The following is an 18,997-nucleotide window of genomic DNA, read 5'->3' as shown; positions in this document are numbered from 1 at the left end:
TTTGAAGTGCCTTAGAGATGAATCTACACTCGTAAATAAAAGAGGACTAAGGACTAATCCATGATTCCAATACCAAGCAGCACAGTGCACAGGCTGGTTTACAGGGTCATCAGCTCAGCAATGTGTTTTGATCTCTTCAGTGTCTTGGAGAGAACTAGCTGGAATATCTGGAATATAGCTAATATCACTAAGCTGTGTGAACAATCAGGAATCCAGTACTTTTTCTTGCTTTGGGGTCATTTTTAACAGAGACAATGAATTTCTGAACACTCTTAGAGCAGTACATTTAGATGTGACTGTACAAAACTGTCCTCTTACAAACAAGATTTGCGTAAGTTCTTGGTGTTCTTTTGGGTATGTGAATGTCTAGAGCAAAAATGAGATAGCTAAGGTGGTATTGCTGCACTCAGTTTTGTCTATATTTATCTTTCAGTGTCTTGAAGGGGTAAGTGGTATGGAGCTGCACCAAACCAAAGGTGTGCATCAACTCTTGTAAACTGAGATACTTGGGCCATTTCTGTGGTATTTGAGAGGCAGAGTTTTAATGTCCTGAAGCTTAAAGGAGAAAAATCTTAGCAAAGTGTTGAGAGAAAACTGATTGCTCTGTCTATACCAAGCAAATTTTTTTCCGTGTCTCTATTGTGAATAGTGGGTTTATTCATAGATTCTGACATGCAAGCTACAAGAGCCTTTAAGATCATCTGCAAGCATTTTTTATATAGCAAATATCAGGTTAGAGGCAACAAGACATTGTCAGTGGCCTTGATTTCTTATGCTTCTGTAGCATCTGGCAGTTGCAGCATTTGGTTACTTATTACAGGTTTTAAGGTCATTGCAAGACATCAGAAAACATGTCAGGGCTGTTGGAAGTTTCTATTGAGCCTTCTGATGCTGGCATCTCTTGAAGTGCTGACAAGTGGACATCCAGTCCAACAAACCCCTGCTCCTCACTGCCACCTCAGTTCTGCAGAATGTCCTCAGCAGAAGCTGTATACCCAGGTGATCCTTCCACTCCTTTGTTCCTCAGCCCTTGTTCCCTGGGTGCTGGGGAAATTTGTACATGTTACTACATCCAAAGGAGTTGTACACAAAGAATTTGAGCTAGATCATGCTGAAAGAGATACCATTGCTGGGCTATCCCAAGAGACATGGTGGTTAGTATACTGTAGCTGAACTAGGTCAGACATTATGTGTATGCCTTACACATACCTCTAGTACTTCTTGATTCTAAGAATAACCAGAAGACTAGCTGACATGTATTGTCTGAACTATTTTTTCCAACTGCTTTCTAGGCAGCAATTCATTAGGCAAATAATTATGCCCTAGAGCAAAGTGTTTCTGCTTTTGAATCCATACTCCTAGATCTGTTGAGCAGAAAATGGAACTGGGTATAGCTGCTGGAACTGAGTACGAGACCTTTCTGTCAGAGCATTCATGCAGTGTGCTGTCGTGTTCCTTGTCACTTCATGCTTGAATATGGTCGCTGCCATCCCTCTTTTCTCCTGGTACATTAAACAACCAAGGCTCAGGAATGCAAGTGATTATGCTAAATGAATTGCCTCCATACCCTAGTGTATCCAGATATTATCATTGTTTTTAGATGAATGTTCACAGCGTGCTTCTTGAATAATGCAACGTACTGGTAATTTTTAAAACATTAAATATCTGGCATGTGATATTATGAAGAAATCAATAATAAAAATCAGTGTATGTCCATTGAAATCTGAGAAATTGTGTCAATGTAAAGCATCAAAAAGCATCCTAATATTCCTACCTTTCTGAGATTTTTTTCAAAGTAGAGAAATCTTTCTAAATGTGATATTCCTCAGGTTGTTCTTTTAAAAAAAAGAAATGCAGGTGTAGGGGAAGGTGGAAGAAATGTTCTGATTTTTCTAATAAGCAAAACCAGTTTGAGGAGAAGTTGCTGATATTATAAGCAAAGTGCTAGATTGCTGTAACACATTAGTTTCCTGACCAGTTTGACAAGACAGAGCAACACTGCATACTGTAACTTTTTAGAGTAGTACAATCAGAGAAGGGAAATCTGGCCTTGAAGCAAATTCAGAAAAAATAAGTTGCTTGTTGCAAAGTGTATTAGTTCTTCAAGTCATTATCTAGGTAAAGAGAGCTTCAGCAATAGCTCCCAAGTTCTTCTCATCAGCATACAAGGTATTCTGGCAGGCCTCGGTAAAACAAAAGGCTAAATTCCATCAGTTCTGTTTCTTTGGCTCCTTTGAGAGTATCTCAAAGTGGTAATCTCATATTACTGAGCTTTTAGGGATGTAAAGATCTAGTAACTGGTGGATGGTTTTCACCTTTGAGGAATGTAACTGCATTTTCACCACTCCTCGAGTTGGGATTTATGGCTGTGGCTGTCCTTTGTCCCATGTGAATTATGGCTATTCTTCATATTCTTCAGAGCCACTGTCACATCTGACATTTAAAGCTACTTTTAAACCTACAGTCTTGCCTTATCTGAAAAATGCTATGGCCTTATCAAATGGATGCCATTATGGCATCCTGTCTTCGTGTCTCTGAACTGTGTGTGGATCCCAGACTATACCTTCTTCACTCCAAAATACCTTTTAGCCTGGTTGTCAGGTCCAAACCTAAAGGTTTTTCATATGTTGTGTTACTGCTGCTTCACAGAAGCAAACCATGAATGAATAGCTTTTCTTTTTGCTTGATTATAGAGTAATGCTTTAAAATAAGGGCTTAATCATTATTTACATCTTTGTTTATTGTAATCACATAAAGCATGTGGAAGTCATTTAGTATTAATGTGATTATCAATAGTCCTTGAGTAGAATTTCTATTGTAATTCAGTATTAATTATTCTGAGCATGAAAGGAAAGGAGCTTAGTCTTTGTGCTGCCTGAATCTGAAAAGAATCACCTTAATTTTGTAGAAAGTCAAACTTCTCTCCTTAATCATTTGAATGTGAACATCTATAACAGCCAATGTTCCCTGGGTTTCAGAGAGAAAAGCTAGCTCAAAAGAGGACATAAAAACCACACATGTGGTTTCACATATAATGCTTGTTGGGAACGTGCTTACTTTGTCCTCTGTAACCCATATGGTGCCAGTGGGTCCCTTCAGTCTAATTCCTGTCAAGGCACTGTTTTGATAACTTCATGAAGGGAATTATAGAATCATAGAATCATAGAATGGCCCAGGTGGAAAAGGATGATAATGATCATAAAATTTCAGCCCCACTGCTATGTGCAGGGTCACCAACCACCAGACCAGGCTGCCCAGAGCCACATCCAGCCTGGCCTTGAATGCCTCCAGGGATGGGGCATCCACAGCCTCCTTGGGCAACCTGTTCCAGAGCGTCACCATCTCTGTGTGAAAAACTTCCTCCTAATATCTAAAGTAAACCTCCCCTGTCTCAGCTTAAAACCATTCCCCCTTGTCCTATCACTATCCACCCTTGAAAACAGCTGTTTTCCTATTTATATGCTCCCATCAGGTATTGGAGAGCTACAATGAGGTCTCCCCAGAGCCTTCTCTTCTCCAAGCTACACAAGCATAGTTCCCTCAACCTTTCTTCATAGGAGAGGTGCTCCAATCCTCTGATTTTTGGAATTGGTGAGAAGACTTGAATCAAATTAAAAGAAACAAAACTGAGGCTGTCGGCCTTTTTTTTCCTTCTACTCTTTCTGACTAAAACTTTCAGATAATATAGTTTAAGTTCTCCACAGGCAATCTACAAAATCAGGCTGACTAATTTCAGCTGAATGACATACAGCTTTGTTCAGAAAACTGCCCAAGGAAGATTGTCCTATTTTAAGTGAGAGGCAGTCACTTCATTCACTGAAGTTAGTCACTGAAGAATTAGGTCCAAGTTCTGTTCCTTTTTCTATTGGAAAGGACTTAAATATCTTATCTGTCATCTAGTAGTAGTAGTCCTAACTGCCAAGAAAGGGGCATGCAGAGTTTTCTTGCATGGTTTTTAACAATATGAGAAGGCAGTACAAACTCTGAGTTATGTTAAACAAGGGGCATGGCACTTACAGATATGAGACAGAAGAACACAGATTTCATTTACAAAGCTGCTCATGTATTAGACAGTATCAATGCCGCTGATACCTTTCTGGCATTTGAAAACTATGAGTAATAGTGAGTTGAGTGTCTTGCTCCACTTTTCTCCACAACTATCTGTATTTATTTATTCAGGGACAAGCACTGCCTTACAGAAGTATTACCCTAGTCCTAGAAAACAGAATCTATTTCCTGCTTTCCTGCTACCTTAAGAGAAAAGATGCTGTGTCTCATTTGAATGAAGTCAATGAGGAGAAAAGATTGAACAAGTTTTAGCACTTTCAAAAATACCGAAAGAGTTGAAGAGATTGGCAAAAGCTCCAGCACGTTTCAGCTATATGTACTGTACTTCTGTTGTTGTTGCAAGTGTTCTAGTCATAGCAATTTACATTAAGTACAGGCTGTACTACGACTTGAAGAGAAACCTTAGCAGTTTAATAATGTTGAAAAGGAATTAAGGAGCATTCTCAGCATTAAATACTGTGCATCCTGGAAATATGTCTGGATGATACACTCAAAATTGTGGATTTTCTTACGGGTACTGTACTGGGAGCACACTGTTAGGATCTATCAAGCCTTAAGAAAAGGTAAAATAGAGAAAGGGGAAATTACTGGAAACAGATAAACATCCTACCAAAAGCCGAAGTTGTTTCCGAACAAAGGAAAATGAAATCATTATAGTTTCTGGCTGATTTAATGTCAAATGTGTGTATGTATGTGTGTGGCATACAGAAAAAATTTCCAAAAATATGATACGTGTATGCTCAATTGATTATAGAATCATAGAATATCCCGAGTTGGAGGAATCCCATAAGGATCATCATGTCCAACTTCTGGCTCCACACAGAACCACCTGAAAATCAGACCATCTGAGGGTAGTGTCCAGATGCTTCTTGAAGTCTGGCAGCTCAGGAGTGTGACCACTGCCCTGTGGAGCCTGTTCCAGTGCCTGGCCACTCTCTCAGTGAAGAACACTTTCCTTATATCTGGTCTTCCCTGGCACAGCTTCATGCTATTCCCTCGGGTTCTATTGTTGTTCACCAGAGAGAGAAAATCAACTCCTGACCGTCCTCTTCCTGTGAAGAAAAGTAGGCCATGATGAGGTCTCCCCTCAGTCTCCCTTTCTCTAGGCTGAACAAAACAAGGACTTCAGCTGCTCCTCATGTATTTTCCCCTCTAGACCCTTCACCATCCTTTGGACACTCTCTATTAGCTTTATGTCCTTTTTGTACTGTGGTGCCCCAAACTGCACACAGTACTAGAGGTGAGGATGGACCAGTGCTGTGTAGAGTGGGACAGTCACTTCCTTCAGTCTTTTAGTAATTCTGTGCTTAATGCAACCCAAGATGTGATTGACCTTCCTGGCTGACTGGGCACACTGTTGACTCATGTTCAAATTGCTATTGACCAAGACCCTCAGATCATTTTTTGGGAAGCTTCACTCCAGCATCTCATCTCCTAGACTGTAAGTATAGCCAGGATTGCCCCTTCCCAAGTGCAGAATGTGACACTCTTGTGATTTTTTCCACCCTGAACAGAGTCAACAGCTCTTCCTGATCTAGTATCATGGGCAAACTTGTACAAACTTGTACATCAGTACATCTTCTAGTCCTACATCCAAGTCATTTATGAAAACATTAAAATTTAAGAACTGTCCCTAAAATGGAGCCCTGGGAAACTCTGCTAGTAACTGGCTGCCAGCCTGATGTAACTCCATTTAAGGTAATTCTTGGGGCATGGCCCATCATCCAACTGTTCATCCATCTCATTATGTCTGGCTGTATGCTGGATGTTTTGTTCAGAGTACTGTGAGAAACAGTATAGAAAGCTTTACAGAAATCCAAAAGATAACATCAACTGACTTCCTTGATCAATTAGATAGGTGACCTTGTCATAAAAGGAAATTAAAATAGTTAAACAGGACCTTCCCCTCATGAACCCATGTTGGCTGTGACCAATGACTGCATTGTGTTTCAGGTGCTTTTCAGTAACTTCCAGAATAGTTTTCTTCATATATTTTACCAGACACTGAAGTGAGAATGACAGATCAGTAATTACCAGGGTCTTCTTGAAAAAGGCCATTCTTGAAAATTGGAACAATATTTGCTGGCTTTCAGTCAAGTGGGACTTCTCCAGATTCCCCAGAACATTGAAAAATAATTGAGAGAGGTCTTGTGTTAACATCAGTGAGCTTTCTGAGTACCCTGGGATAAATCCAATCAGCCCCCAAGGACATATATGCATCCAGGTAGAGCAGCAAATCCAATTAAGCCATTAGGTATAAAAGAAGTGCTCAGAGAAAACAGGGCCATTGCAGACAGGTTGTATGAATTATTTGCACCTGTACTTACTGTGGAAGAAACTGAGGATATTTCCTGTGCCGCTGGGGAGATTCAGTAGGCTGAAACTGAGGTATTTATGTGAACATAATTGACAGGACTGGACTCATCTGTGAATATGGAAGGAACAGGAGTGTGTGTTTCTTCACTTAAAACTGCATTGATACTTGAAGATGGGGAGGTGTCAAATAAAGGACTGGTGTCTAAAAACACTTTAACGTAAAATTGTTCAATTAGGTCTGATTTCAAATTGGTAGAGACTATTTTAAGGTACTACTAGCAAACACCTGAATATGCTCTTGTGAAGAATCAGCAGCGTTGTAAAACTTCTAGAGTTCTTTGAATAGATCATGAAATATGTGCATAAGAGTACTATAATGGCTATAGCCATTAGATAAAGTCTGTTTGAATTTTCAAGAGGCTTTTCACAAAGGAATCGTGACAATAATGTCATAAAAGAGAAGGTACTTTATGTCATAAGAGAGTAGGTACTGGGTGAAATATTTGGTTGAAAGGATGCAGGGAATAAGACATTAAGCAAATACTTGAAAGTAACTCCCTGGGGTTACTACACAGACAAACTACTCACGTATCATAAAATCTTTTGAATGGAAAATGCATGGATGTGGACAGAGTTCAAATATACTTGTTGTGTTCCTGCTCTTCCTCCTGTGTCCGTGTACGAGTTGCAGAGTGAAGGGTAGGCACTTTCAAAGATCTACTGAGCAGTGAGTCAACACATCTCGAATATGATCTGTTAGAAGTCTTGAGAAACACCTGCCAATCCTTCCAGGTGTAACTGAACACCACCGGAATTATTGAGAAATGTTGCTGTGAATTGGCATCATATGAAAGTACATTCTGAAAATCCATTTAAATTAGTGACTTCAAGGTCTAGCAACATCTGCAGTCCTTGTTCTGGCTTGAATTCTCCTTATTCATTTCCAGGGAATTTAGTGATGGCATGGACTCTTATGCCAAGGTCTTGAAGGGACATCCTTGACTGTTAACTGCTAATGTTTTTTTTCTCTCCTATTCTGGCTTTTTAGCTTCTTCTCTGGCATCCACTAATCTAAATACTCCAATTTGTGGCCTGATTATAAGCAGAAGTGGTGACAGCTGAGGCTGTATAGAGGGAGAAGCTAATAAAGGAAATACTGAGATAATTTTTTACAGGTTTTAGAATTTTGTGAATTGTTTTTGCCCCGTTCTAAATATTGTAGATTCACCTCACATTTCTGTGGACTACGAACAAGTTTTTTGTTATGAAACTTTTAGAAAACAACATTCTTTAATATAGATTTGTACTCCAGCTGTGGGCCATGGGACACGATCTCTGGGACCACCAGTGGTCCATATGCTATAATTTAATTTTTTTGGGTGTTCATATACTGTAAGAAAGAAACAAACAAAGAAAGAAGACCTGTTTTAGCTACAATTATTGTTGTAACGTCTATCAAAGCATTTATTCCTTTAAATTATTTCTCTTCAGTCTACAGCTTATGTTGCACAGGACATCATTCAGAAAGAAACAGCTTAATGCAAACTTTTGTGCTTTTCTCCTTGAAAAGAACTCTTAAGAGGTTGAAGGGAGGATATAGTTGAATGTCAACTTCACAGATCTATGCAAATTATAAATATGCTAAGGAAGTGATGAAAAACACTTAGTAAACAGTCAAGTATACTAGCCAGAAAGTGTCCTCCCCTATAAATTAGTCTTTCATGGCTGTAAACTTTTCAGTATGTTTTATATTTGAGTTACAGAACATTTAAGGCCAGAATTAATAGGTAGAAAAGCTTTAATGTTAGTAACATTTCTTGCAGTGCTATAACAGGTGGCGATGTCTTGTGACTCATATCTGGACAATAATTAAAACCTAGTTCAAAAACCTAGAATTGGAGGAGATACAGTACTGTTCTTTTTCCATTTGGACACTGTCCCAAAAACAGTGGTCTGCTTTAGAGAACACAGGTTAATCAAGAGGAAATCTTCTGAAGACTCTGTGTTCAACACTTTTATTGGGTAATCCTAAGATCTCTTTGGATCTGTATCAAGAGGAAACAAAAATGATCAGACCAAATTTATTCTTAAGGAACTTAAGGGAGGGGTAGAAGAAATGCTCTTACTGTAGGATGTGGGTTTTCTTGGAGTTCTGATTTCCATAAAAATTTGAGGAAATGTGTGATCTGATGATTTTTCTTCTTACAGACCCGGTCTGCATGCAGTCCAGTAAAATTGAATACTAAAGATATCAGGATTACTTCTGTAACATTTTTTTTTCCTTGTTGGTCGCTTCGGTTCACATTTCATTGTTTTTTTTATCCTCCAGGCTTTCATCTGTAAATGCTGTGAAATATTCAGCAGATTTATAAATACTAGGCAGTAATTTCTTTTTGACAATGCATGTAGTTTACAGTCATGCTGTTCTGCCTATCCTTTTATATTATTTCCACTTCTCTGTGACTTTAGTTGCTGCAATCTTCAAAGAGTCAAACTAAGACGAGCAGCTCATCTTTTGAAAGCTAAGATTCAAACTGTCAGGCAACAGAATGGATTGATGTTTAGCTCTATCAATTTTGGAAGGAGGTATTTATAAGCACATTCTAATTTGAGCTGGCAGAATAACAATCACACACAGTCCCAAAAAAACCAGTGAACACTGATTTTAATGTTTCATTGCTTTAGTGTATAGAGCACCTCAATGTTCCATTGAAAAACAGAGAGTCAGCTTTCTTTTGGCACTATATATAGTATTCCCAGCATGACAGTGTAAAAGTGGAAATGGGTGGAAGTTTAAAAAAAAACACCCTAATTAATACAGAATCCAATCATAAGATGATCTTGCATCTTCAAAGGGATTAGAGTCTACCTCTGCAATGTCTAACTGAACTATAAGTACATCAGAGTGTTCTGAAGGTCATTGGGTAAGAATAGCATAGAATTAATAACCAGCCTGGCTGAAAAAGATGTAATCGCAAGCACTGCACAGTATGTTTCCTTGATTTGGGGGCTTTGGAGCTGACAGTGGGTGTGAATGTAATCCCTAACCTGAGAAAAGCTATTAAAAATGTATATAGGAGAATCAGGCTAATTTGTTCATGTTTAATCTTTGGAACCAGAGATGAGAGTAAAGCATAGGATTTTTGAAGTTGGAAACCTCTATAACCTCCATAAAGAAAGAGGAGGCAGTATGGAGTCTCAGTGATCTGCAAGTTGTATGTAACTAAAGTGAGCGTTGGGAGAGAGGAGCTGAATGGAAGATTTGCTGCCTTTGCATCCATAGTGGGCAGTTAGACTGGGGAAGGAGGAAGGCAAATGGAAAGGGGAAGATGGGGATAGTATCACCCCACCCAGCAGGGTGACCCTGCTGCTTGTGGAGGGACCCACAGTGAGAACAGGGCTGAGTTCCTCGTGCTTTAGTTGTTTGATACAAGACTAGATGAAACGCTGGGAATCCACCACAGAAATAAAAGCCTTCTGCATTGACGGACGATATTTGGCATCTCTAATTTTTCTGATTTAATTGATCAGTCTTTGTGATTAATCATGTTATTTTATACCTTTTCTAACTGCTCTGAAGTGCATTGCATGTCTGAATTTTTTTGTTTTGCTTGAGGCTTTGTGCAGTCTTCCAGAGAGATCAGAGTTGGCTTTGCCATTTACTTCAATAGGATTGTAATTCAATCTTGGATAAGGTAGCTTTCCCTAAGTTAAGTAAATAAAGGCTTATGTGGTTGGAAAACTTGGGATAAAACAAGAAAGGAGATGAATTATAGCACATTAGGTGCTTGTTTCTGAATCCCTGTGTGGACAAGTAGAATAGCCGACCTTGCACCTTATGCATGCTGAAGTGCCAACATGGAGAGTAAGCGCATGGAAACCATGGTGCTCTTAACTCAGACACAGCCTGTGTTTTAGTGACATTGGCTGCGCCCGCCCCAGATTGGGTGTATAATCAAGGAGTGTCTCGTATGAGCAAGTTTGTAGGGCATTAATGAGTGCACCCCTTTTTGAAAGACTGAGTGCAGTGAAATTCCTGGGTCACAGAAGTGAAGGATCAAATGTGTGATTGCAAGCTCACTTGTGACCCAGCTGTAAGTGCATGTAAGCAACTGCAGCAAATTGCTTAATCATTCTTGGCTAATGCTGCCATCAAACTATCTAGAACATTTTTGTAAGGTTGTCTCCTTGCTGTAAGGAAAAAGGACAAATGCACAAGTATTTATATGCCTCTTATTCTACTCGATTCCCCTGACATCTGTTTGTCTTAATTCCAAAATAATACTCTCAACCTTTTTTTTTTTTTTTTCTTTTCTTTTTGAGAAGTCAGCTTTCAATTAATCCAAAATGCTGAACTTGTGACTTTGCAGATGGCAGTGCAGTTAGTGACTGATGTATCTTCATAGGCATGAGATAGTGGCTCGCAGGGGAGATCAAAAGGAAACTGAGATGCAAGAAAAAGCTGCTGTTATTAGCTGTCAGTGGATTAGCTTACTGTATCTGCAGCAAGTTCCTTGTGGTTGCAGGAAATCATCTCTTAGTATGAGAGAGCACTCCTGTTCCAAGTATCTGCTAGAGAGCATCAGCAGGAACATTAAGAAACAGGTTAAAAATAAACAAACAAAAAAATCCAAACCACTTCATGCTCTTAAGTCTTTGGTTGTGCTGTCAACAGTGAACTGGCTCTGGAAATTTTCTCTTGGATGCATCCTTCTGTCTGAGAAAGTAGTCCACAGCATCTGAGGGAATCCTACAGCTGGTAAAAAGGAATTTGTTTCTCTGGTATCTGTGCAGCTGTGCCTACTTGTGCCTGTTGAAAGTCATGCTTTTTAAGTTGATCTGTCATATGAACCTGACAGCAAAAATGTGTTGCTGAGGATTTCATGCGCTTGCTGGCCACTAATGAATGCAGCCGCAGTGAAGCACCCAAGCTGAGCAGGCTGCGATCTGCTTTCAGCAGCCTTCACAGCATCATCGCCTCTCCAAGCTGCTGTCAAGCTGCCAGGACACAAAACTGCCAATTACTGAGCAGTTCCTGTCTTCTTCAGGTGCTATTCAGGGCTTGGGAGATTCCAGCTCCAGTTTTATCTGAATACTGGCAGCCTGCCATGCATTTGTATGAGCTTGACTGCAAAGGTCAGAGCAATTTCATGCTTCTCGCTGAGAGCCAAGGTGTTGTCGGAGATGTGCTCTTGCACAAGAGATTGGATCTTTTGGTAGGCTTATTTTGAAGCCCCATGATTGCAGAGCAGCTACACTGCAGCCACTGAAAATACTGAATGTTCAAAACATGTAAGGCAAGAAGACACGGGTGCACCAGAAAATGTCCAGTGGAGAACAACCAAGAGGATGAAGAGTCTGGAGCATCTCTCATGTGAGAAGAGGCTGAAAGAGCTGGGCCTGTTCAGAGGAGGAGGCTTATGGGGATCTTAATGTATACAAACACCTGAAGGGAGAACGCAATGAAGATGGAGACAGAACTCTTCTCAACAGTTCCCAGTGCCAGGTACCGGAGGCAATGGGCACAAACTGGACATGGGCCTGGGCACACTGCTCTGGAAGTTGCAGCATGAGCAGAGGTTGGAGCAGATGGGCAGAGATGTCTCTAGCAACCTCACTCCTTCTGCAAGTCTGTAAAGCACTAACTAGGAACACGTGTCTCCTTATTTCTTATCTAGGCAAGGACTAGCACAAAGGGAGATGTTTGTGTGTTCATCTGAATGCAAGTGCTGTACCAGGATGGCAGCATTCTTGCCAATACAAGTGGGAAGAAGCCATATCAGCACACTCATGCATGCGCTGCTGAGTTTATCAGCTACAAAGGGAAAGCCCTTCTGGTCTCTCTGTTCTTTTTCTCTGATGAGAAGGATGTGGCATTGTATCCCAAAAGCCACTGCTGGGGTGAGATTGCCTGGAAGGCTCCCTGTCTACATTGGTTGTTAAAGGAAAGTACACTTGAGCTTCAAGTAAAGTATATTGACACTTGTTGATGTGTACAATTTGTCCCCAGATTTTTCAATCTCTAACCATCCTGTGAACAGTCAGAAAGCTGGACAAGCCACCTGTTTGTATAAAGAGAAACAAAAAATACAATTTGTTTCTAATAATTCCCTTCATGAGGAGCGCAAGATGGGAGCAGCTTTTTGGCTGTTCAGGTCATCAGACGAGCCATAATCTACATGTTTTATGCTTCTGCACGATCTCCTGGCCACCTGTGTCATGTCCATCTGTTGATCTGGGCATGAAGTCTACTGATATGGCTATACAGATAACTTTTTTTTTCAGGAAGTGATGTTAATGAACAAATCTTTGCAGTTTGCAGTTACAAAATGCCATCCATTCTACATGAAGTCCCTCTGTTGACCATTATCATAGCAGTGTCATTTACTTCTTATTACTTCTAAGGCATTTTGGGAGATTCATGTAGAATAAATGTAAATGTGTCTTGGCAATGATGGTGTACGAATATTCAGAGACAATCCTTGTCCCTCTATGATTATATCTGAGCATTTCAAGTGTATTCAGCTTAAAGCTGCACAATGCTTTTCTGTGAATAGTAAATTTGCTGAAGAATGAAGCTTTAGAATAACCACATCTATTTTCCATGTAAAGTGATTGTTGTTAGCCAGCTGTAAATGGAAAAGGATGTGGTAAAACTGGCTTCCAGGACTGACAAGGCTGTATGTGTATTCCTCTCCACCACTGCAAAGGCAGCTGAAGCTGTGTACTCGAGTTCCTTGTGCTGTGAAAGGAAGTTTGAGCCCCTCCCAGGGGGGTGCCTCACATTGAGAAGAGTGCAATATGCTTAAAGCCTTTTCTACCTTTCATAAGCTATTAGAGAATTTTTAGGATAGGGTCTGAAGGCTCCAATGCATAGGTGAATATTGAATATTGAGATTATTTTCCCCCTCAGTGACTGAGTTTTCTGATGAAAAAGGAAGAACTTTCCTAGGATGGACCCAACTCCTATACCTGACAGGTTGTCCTGCTGCTCTTCAGGGAAAGAATAGCAAAGCTGTTTGGGGGAACGCTTACTTACAGGTGTGATAAGTCCCATAGCTGGTATGTAGGACAGTGAATTTCTGCCAGGGTACATTGGCCTTTGCTGGCCCTCTACATCCAACTGTGTCTGTTCTTTCTACAGAAAAGAATGCCAAATGCAATGCTATGAAATTATTGTTTTGCTTCATATGTTCAAGTTGGATAAATTTCTTGCTTGGATGACACGGGCTTTGTCTCCATTACTTACTCCATACAGAAAGACCAGATCTGCACAGTCAAACAGTGATGAAGAACCATGCAGATCTCAGGGGTTTTGCTTTGGAACAGCTTTACTTTAATCCCACCAGGACATGTTGAAAGAAACTTGTGGCAAATCAGCAGACCAAATATTGAATTTTGAAAGTGTCAGCAAAATCTTTTAAATTAGTACTAACATTTTCTTCTACCAGAAGAAAGACTCCAAAGAATCTGACATGTTCATGAGATACTTCTATGTTACTGAAGTTTGATTTTTTGTTGGTAGTTGTATCAGATGAAATTTTAGCTGATGCTTCTTGAGGTTTTCTGACATCCTATTCAAACCCATATATCTTGCTGTGTGTGTGATTTTTACCAAAGGGGTTTTCATATCAAATGAACTCAGAGCGCATAAAAAAGGTGCTCTTATACTTATCTCTCTACCTGTGCCAAAGAAAGGAAAATGTCCACTGCCAGTTTTCTTGTTCTGACTCTGCTGTGTGATTATGAAATCAGTTGTGATGCATACACATGTCTCAGCCACAAGCAACTGAGAAAGAGGAGGCAGTAACAAGATGAGAAAGTCATTCAAGAGCTGAGAAAAAAATTAGGGATCATGTTTGGGAGAACATCCCAGCTGCTAAGCAGGAGGCGCTGGTAAGGCTTGTGCAGAAGTAACATGGATTCTCCTTGCCTACTTGCCTACTTGCTACTGGTGCTCTGAAGGCTGCAGCGACTCTGGAAAGGGAGCAGATAATCAAAGGTGAATCACAGTGATTTTCTCATGCTCAGGTGATACTCAGAAGTATCACCTCGTACAGCCCACAGACCAGAACAGTAAGTTCTCCTGCTTCTTAACAAGTTTGTTTTTTAAGTATTGAATTTTACTAGTCACTCTGGCTGACATCTCTGTCACTTGCACCCGATGGAGCATATTCAGGAAACTTTACTGTTTTTCTGCTATGTGCTTTGTGTAGTGTTAAACATCACTGAGGGTGCTGGTATGTGTGAACTGCCTACAGCTTCCTGCCAGATGTCTCATTCATCTTGGCATGCCAAAAGTACATGGGAAGGAGAGGTTATATTCTTGCTAAAGTACTGTTTTTGAAGTAGTATTCAAGTCTAAAATCAAGAATGATGTAGATATCAGTTAATCAAGAATAATGTAGAATCAGCTATTGGCTACTTAAAGAAGTTGTAACCTGATGTAGATTTTGTAGCAAGAGTTAAATAAAACTATAAAAGCAGAGAATCTATACATTGCCTTCCCCAACTAGTCTCTCTTCTAACTTGCACATTACAAATATTAACTGCTTTTAAACCTACTCGCTGTGTAACTCCTACCTTCTTAAACATTGTCCCTGAGTGTCACTTGGTGCCTGCTGCTATATTTTTGTGGTGCCACTTATCCTAAAGAATTCTCTGAGATTTTTCTCAAGTTGAGAATAAATGGCTATGGTATCATAATCTAATGGAAATACAAATCTCTATGCGGACATAATAAAAGCAAATCTTACAAGTCTTAAAGTTTTTATAAGGCCAGAATTTCTATTTGATTATTGCTTAGTATTGCTTGTTCAACATGTAACTTGGATTCTTTTTTAGTACACCTTTAGGAAATAAGAACAACAACACAGACTTCAAAATCTAATTTAAAGATTTCTATGCCTGAAAATGTAAAGAAAAATGTCACTAAAGTGATCAATTTTCGGAAAAATTATTAGTGTTCATGAAGGGTTTGTGAGGAGATGAAATCAGAAACATTTTATGCTTTGGAGCTAGCAGGATACCAGATGGTTTTTAACTGTCTGTTCAGGTTCAGTGTTTTAGAAGAGAGTCAGAAATTTGTCAGGAATTTCTCTAGGCTCTGGAAAGGTGTGCAGATCAATTGCAAATCCGTGTGTGAGTAACAGCTTGTAGGTGGATTTTGAAATGAGTAGAAAAATGTTTGTATGATGAGCAACAGACTTTTCTCTCTCATTTTACAGATTCCAGAATCTGCTTTGGTCTCGAAAAGCATTTGTGGACAGCGTGAAGGTGTATAATCACAGTTACATCTATATGCCGGCCTTCTCAATGAAGACAGGGACGGGCCCCTCCCTGCGTGTCTATTACACCCTGAAGGACTTCGGTGCCAAGCAGGCGGTGCTTTTCGCCAACCCCAATTTCCTGCGTGACATTGGCAAGTTTTGGAAGAGCAAAGGTATCCATGCCAAACGACTTTCCACGGGACTTTTCCTAGTCAGTGCTGCCCTTGGTCTCTGTGAAGAAGTAACAATTTATGGCTTCTGGCCGTTCTCGGTGGACCTGCATGGGAAGTTTATTAGCCACCATTACTATGACAATGTCTTGCCCGATTCCGGATTCCATGCCATGCCGGAGGAATTTCTACAGCTCTGGTTCCTTCATAAAAGTGGTGTACTGAGAATGCAGCTAGAACAGTGTGAGGACCCTTTAACCCAGTCTTCTGCCTAAGGATCGTAGCAGTCGGTTTGGGAGATCCACTAGTTTTTAATTTCCTTGCTCTCCTACAGAGAGTTCTGATCTTCTGTTGATTCTTTTTAAAGGGAAAATAATCATGGATCTGCATGGACCGTAAAAATGCTGCTTGAAAGCCAAATGGAATAAGTCCTTAATGTATGTTCTATGGAACTGCGGTGGGGGAAACAAACCTCTCCATCAAGTCCATTCAGCAGTAATGTGAAAATAATGTCAGAAGCAACTCAAATGAACTTTCTGGGTGACGTTTTTAAATGATGTAAGAAGGGCATTAAGGCTCAGAGAGAAATGGGGCCACCCACAAGCTTTTGCTGACAGTGCCAAATATGACTGTCTGTTCAAAGATCCATTTCATTCCAGATTGGCGCCTCATATAACTCTTTTGTTTTGTTTTGTTTTTCCTTCCCTTGTGAGTGTGCTTGTGTGTAGTGGTAAGGGGTGTAGAGGAAAGTGTGTGTATTGTTAACTTTCTTTGTTTCTTTTTTTCCATTTTTTGTTTTCCAATGGAAGAAAGGTGGAAGGTGTGAAAGCCTGAGGAGCTGAGTACCATCAACTCCTAAGACTTGTGAATGTGAAGGGTGCTAAGAATCTGGTAGAAGAATGTATTGGGAATGCCCTGCTACTGAATATGGATGAACCTACCTGTTGTAGGTTTTGTCAGGATAGTTTGGTCATTGCACTTATATCCATATTAATGCTACCTTATGGGCAACAGCTGGTTAAGGTAAATTGGCTTGAAGATAAAAGTTGTGGTACAAAAACAAAAGTGCAGTGCAACCAGGTTTTAAGTGACCAGCTGCAAGATTTCCATAGTGACTTTGGTAGCAGGGATTGCTCCTTACTTGTTGTGCTGTTTTGCCTTTGGGATTAGTTCCGTGTTCATTTGGACTCCAGATGTTCAGTGACTATCAAGGGGATTTGAGGTGTTCAGTGAAATGCAAGATAAGATTCTTCATGTGCTTCTAACAGAAAAACTGCAGAAATGAATGTAAGTGTCATTTAAAATCAGTTGAAACTTTGAAAATCCTTTCTCTTTGTGCTACTAGCTCCTCTTTTCGGATTGTAACATTAGCCTTAAAGACTTGTACTTCTGTTGCAAGATTGTCTCTGGTTAAAGAGAGCCTGAAAAGTAAAACAGCCTTTGGGAGCGCTGAAAAACAATATAGCCAGCGAGAAAAAAATGAAACAAAGCAAACAAACAAAAAAAAACCACCTGAAAAGGCAGGCACTTACGTAATGCAGCCTTTCTCTTTGCAATCAGAGAATTATGTAAGCGTGCAAATTGCACTGCGGCTGCTCCGGTCAGTGCAGTGCCTAAAGGACTGTTTTATTTTTGGATATTACTTGGACAGCAGATGATCCTATTGCCATGTAAATGAGAAATCTTTTTGTTTGCTTTGTTCTAACACTGTAGGACAGGAAGAAAATACCTACTTAGTCCAGAGTGCAATTTCAGCTGCAAGATGCTATCACTGTTAACTTTATAATCCAAAATAATGTTCTCTTTCTTCTACTTCTATCGTTAGTAGCTGAAATTCTAGTCAAAATGTTGAAACAACAAAACTGTCGTCAGGTTTCCACAACAATTTCCTGTGCTACCTGTTTTAGCTCCAAAGTGCTAGCATTTTGGGGAATGTGTCCTATCATATGTTGGCAACTGCTCTCTTTGTAGACTACAAGCTGCAAGTTATATAGATATAATTAAAAAAAAAAAAAAGCAACACCCCTGGCTCTTCTTTAAATATGAGTAATTCGACTATCTATGTAGGACATTGAAAAAAAGCCTTATTTTGCTTTTTAAAAATGTGTTTTGGAATAAAATCTTCTTCCTAAATATGGGTATTCCAAATATACATTTGGGTATTGTTCCTTAGGATTACAGTGTAGCTCTAAATTGCAAAGGGGAGATTTGGATTAAATGCTGTTTTAGAGATTGTTCTGATAAAATCTGAATGTGCTTCTGTAACCCATTTTATCTCTGTCCATATGCTTTTTTTGAAGTACAATCAACACATCAATAGACCATCACTGATAATTCATTCACTTGGATTATATTTTATCTATGATATGGATACTCAGTAAGGAAGGATTTTCTTTACTGCTCATTAGGACAAATTTTTACTGAGCTGCCTTTTGTAGAAAACAGGTGCCTGTATGGGTTTTATGAGATGTATGAAGTTTTGCACTTTTTAGTTCTTAAAAGAAGATGCTATCTGTGAGAACAGCAGTCAAAATATTGTATGTTAAGATGACACTTCAGAAGGATGCCACCATTTCCCAGGGGTGTGGGGAAACTAGGAGAGTAGGGGAGAACTGCCTCTGTGCTTGTTATTTTTGTCATTTGTTCCAGGACTTGAGAATTCAGTTCTGAACTTCTCTGGTGACTCTCCGACACCCTGGAAATCCCTTCTCTCATGTCCTGGGGAAAAGATCTCAGTAAAAGAAGAGAAAAAATGAGTATTTTCATAGGAAACCTCAATGCAGTATTTCATAACAACTGGCTTGCTTGTGTTCAGTTAGTGCCCCATGTACCTAGGAGCACTGTATTCTCCCTAAGGCTGAAGCTGACTGAATCTTGTCTTTGTGTGCCCCTTTTGATGTTTGCAATCCTGAGGTTTGCAAGGAGATGGTTTTCAAAAAATGATGGGGATTGAAGAAAATACGTTGTTTGTGATAAGTGTGGCTAATGTTGGAAAAATTGGTAGTTTGGGCTCTGTTCATATCTATTTAGAGAGAATATAACTGCATCTTACAATGGCAACCACATTTGATAGGGAAGTAAAGGCTTTGGGGATAAATAATTTTCTATAACTTCCAGAAAACTAGTAGCTTAGGAAAGGAGAGAAACAAAAATAAGTTCCTCTTCTGAGAAGGC

At 39.7% G+C, this 18,997-nt stretch overlaps 1 protein-coding gene across 1 annotated transcript in view; it reads left to right on the top strand.

Moving 5' to 3' along the window:
• Positions 1–17,492, top strand: part of ST8SIA1 (ST8 alpha-N-acetyl-neuraminide alpha-2,8-sialyltransferase 1) — a 115,716-nt gene extending 98,224 nt beyond the window's left edge. Inside the window, exon 5 of the mRNA XM_052690677.1 lies at positions 15,612–17,492. Within this exon, the coding sequence (XP_052546637.1) occupies positions 15,612–16,098 (487 nt within the window). The 3' untranslated portion in view covers positions 16,099–17,492. The remainder of the gene's footprint in view (positions 1–15,611) is intronic.
• Positions 17,493–18,997: the final 1,505 nt, after the last annotated feature.

This window comes from Tympanuchus pallidicinctus, unplaced genomic scaffold (assembly GCF_026119805.1).
Source record: "Tympanuchus pallidicinctus isolate F22 unplaced genomic scaffold, pur_lepc_1.0 scaffold27, whole genome shotgun sequence".
Lineage (NCBI taxonomy): Eukaryota > Metazoa > Chordata > Aves > Galliformes > Phasianidae > Tympanuchus > Tympanuchus pallidicinctus.
Note: the sequence above shows the minus strand (reverse complement) of the source record. Positions and strands in the feature narration are given on the sequence as shown.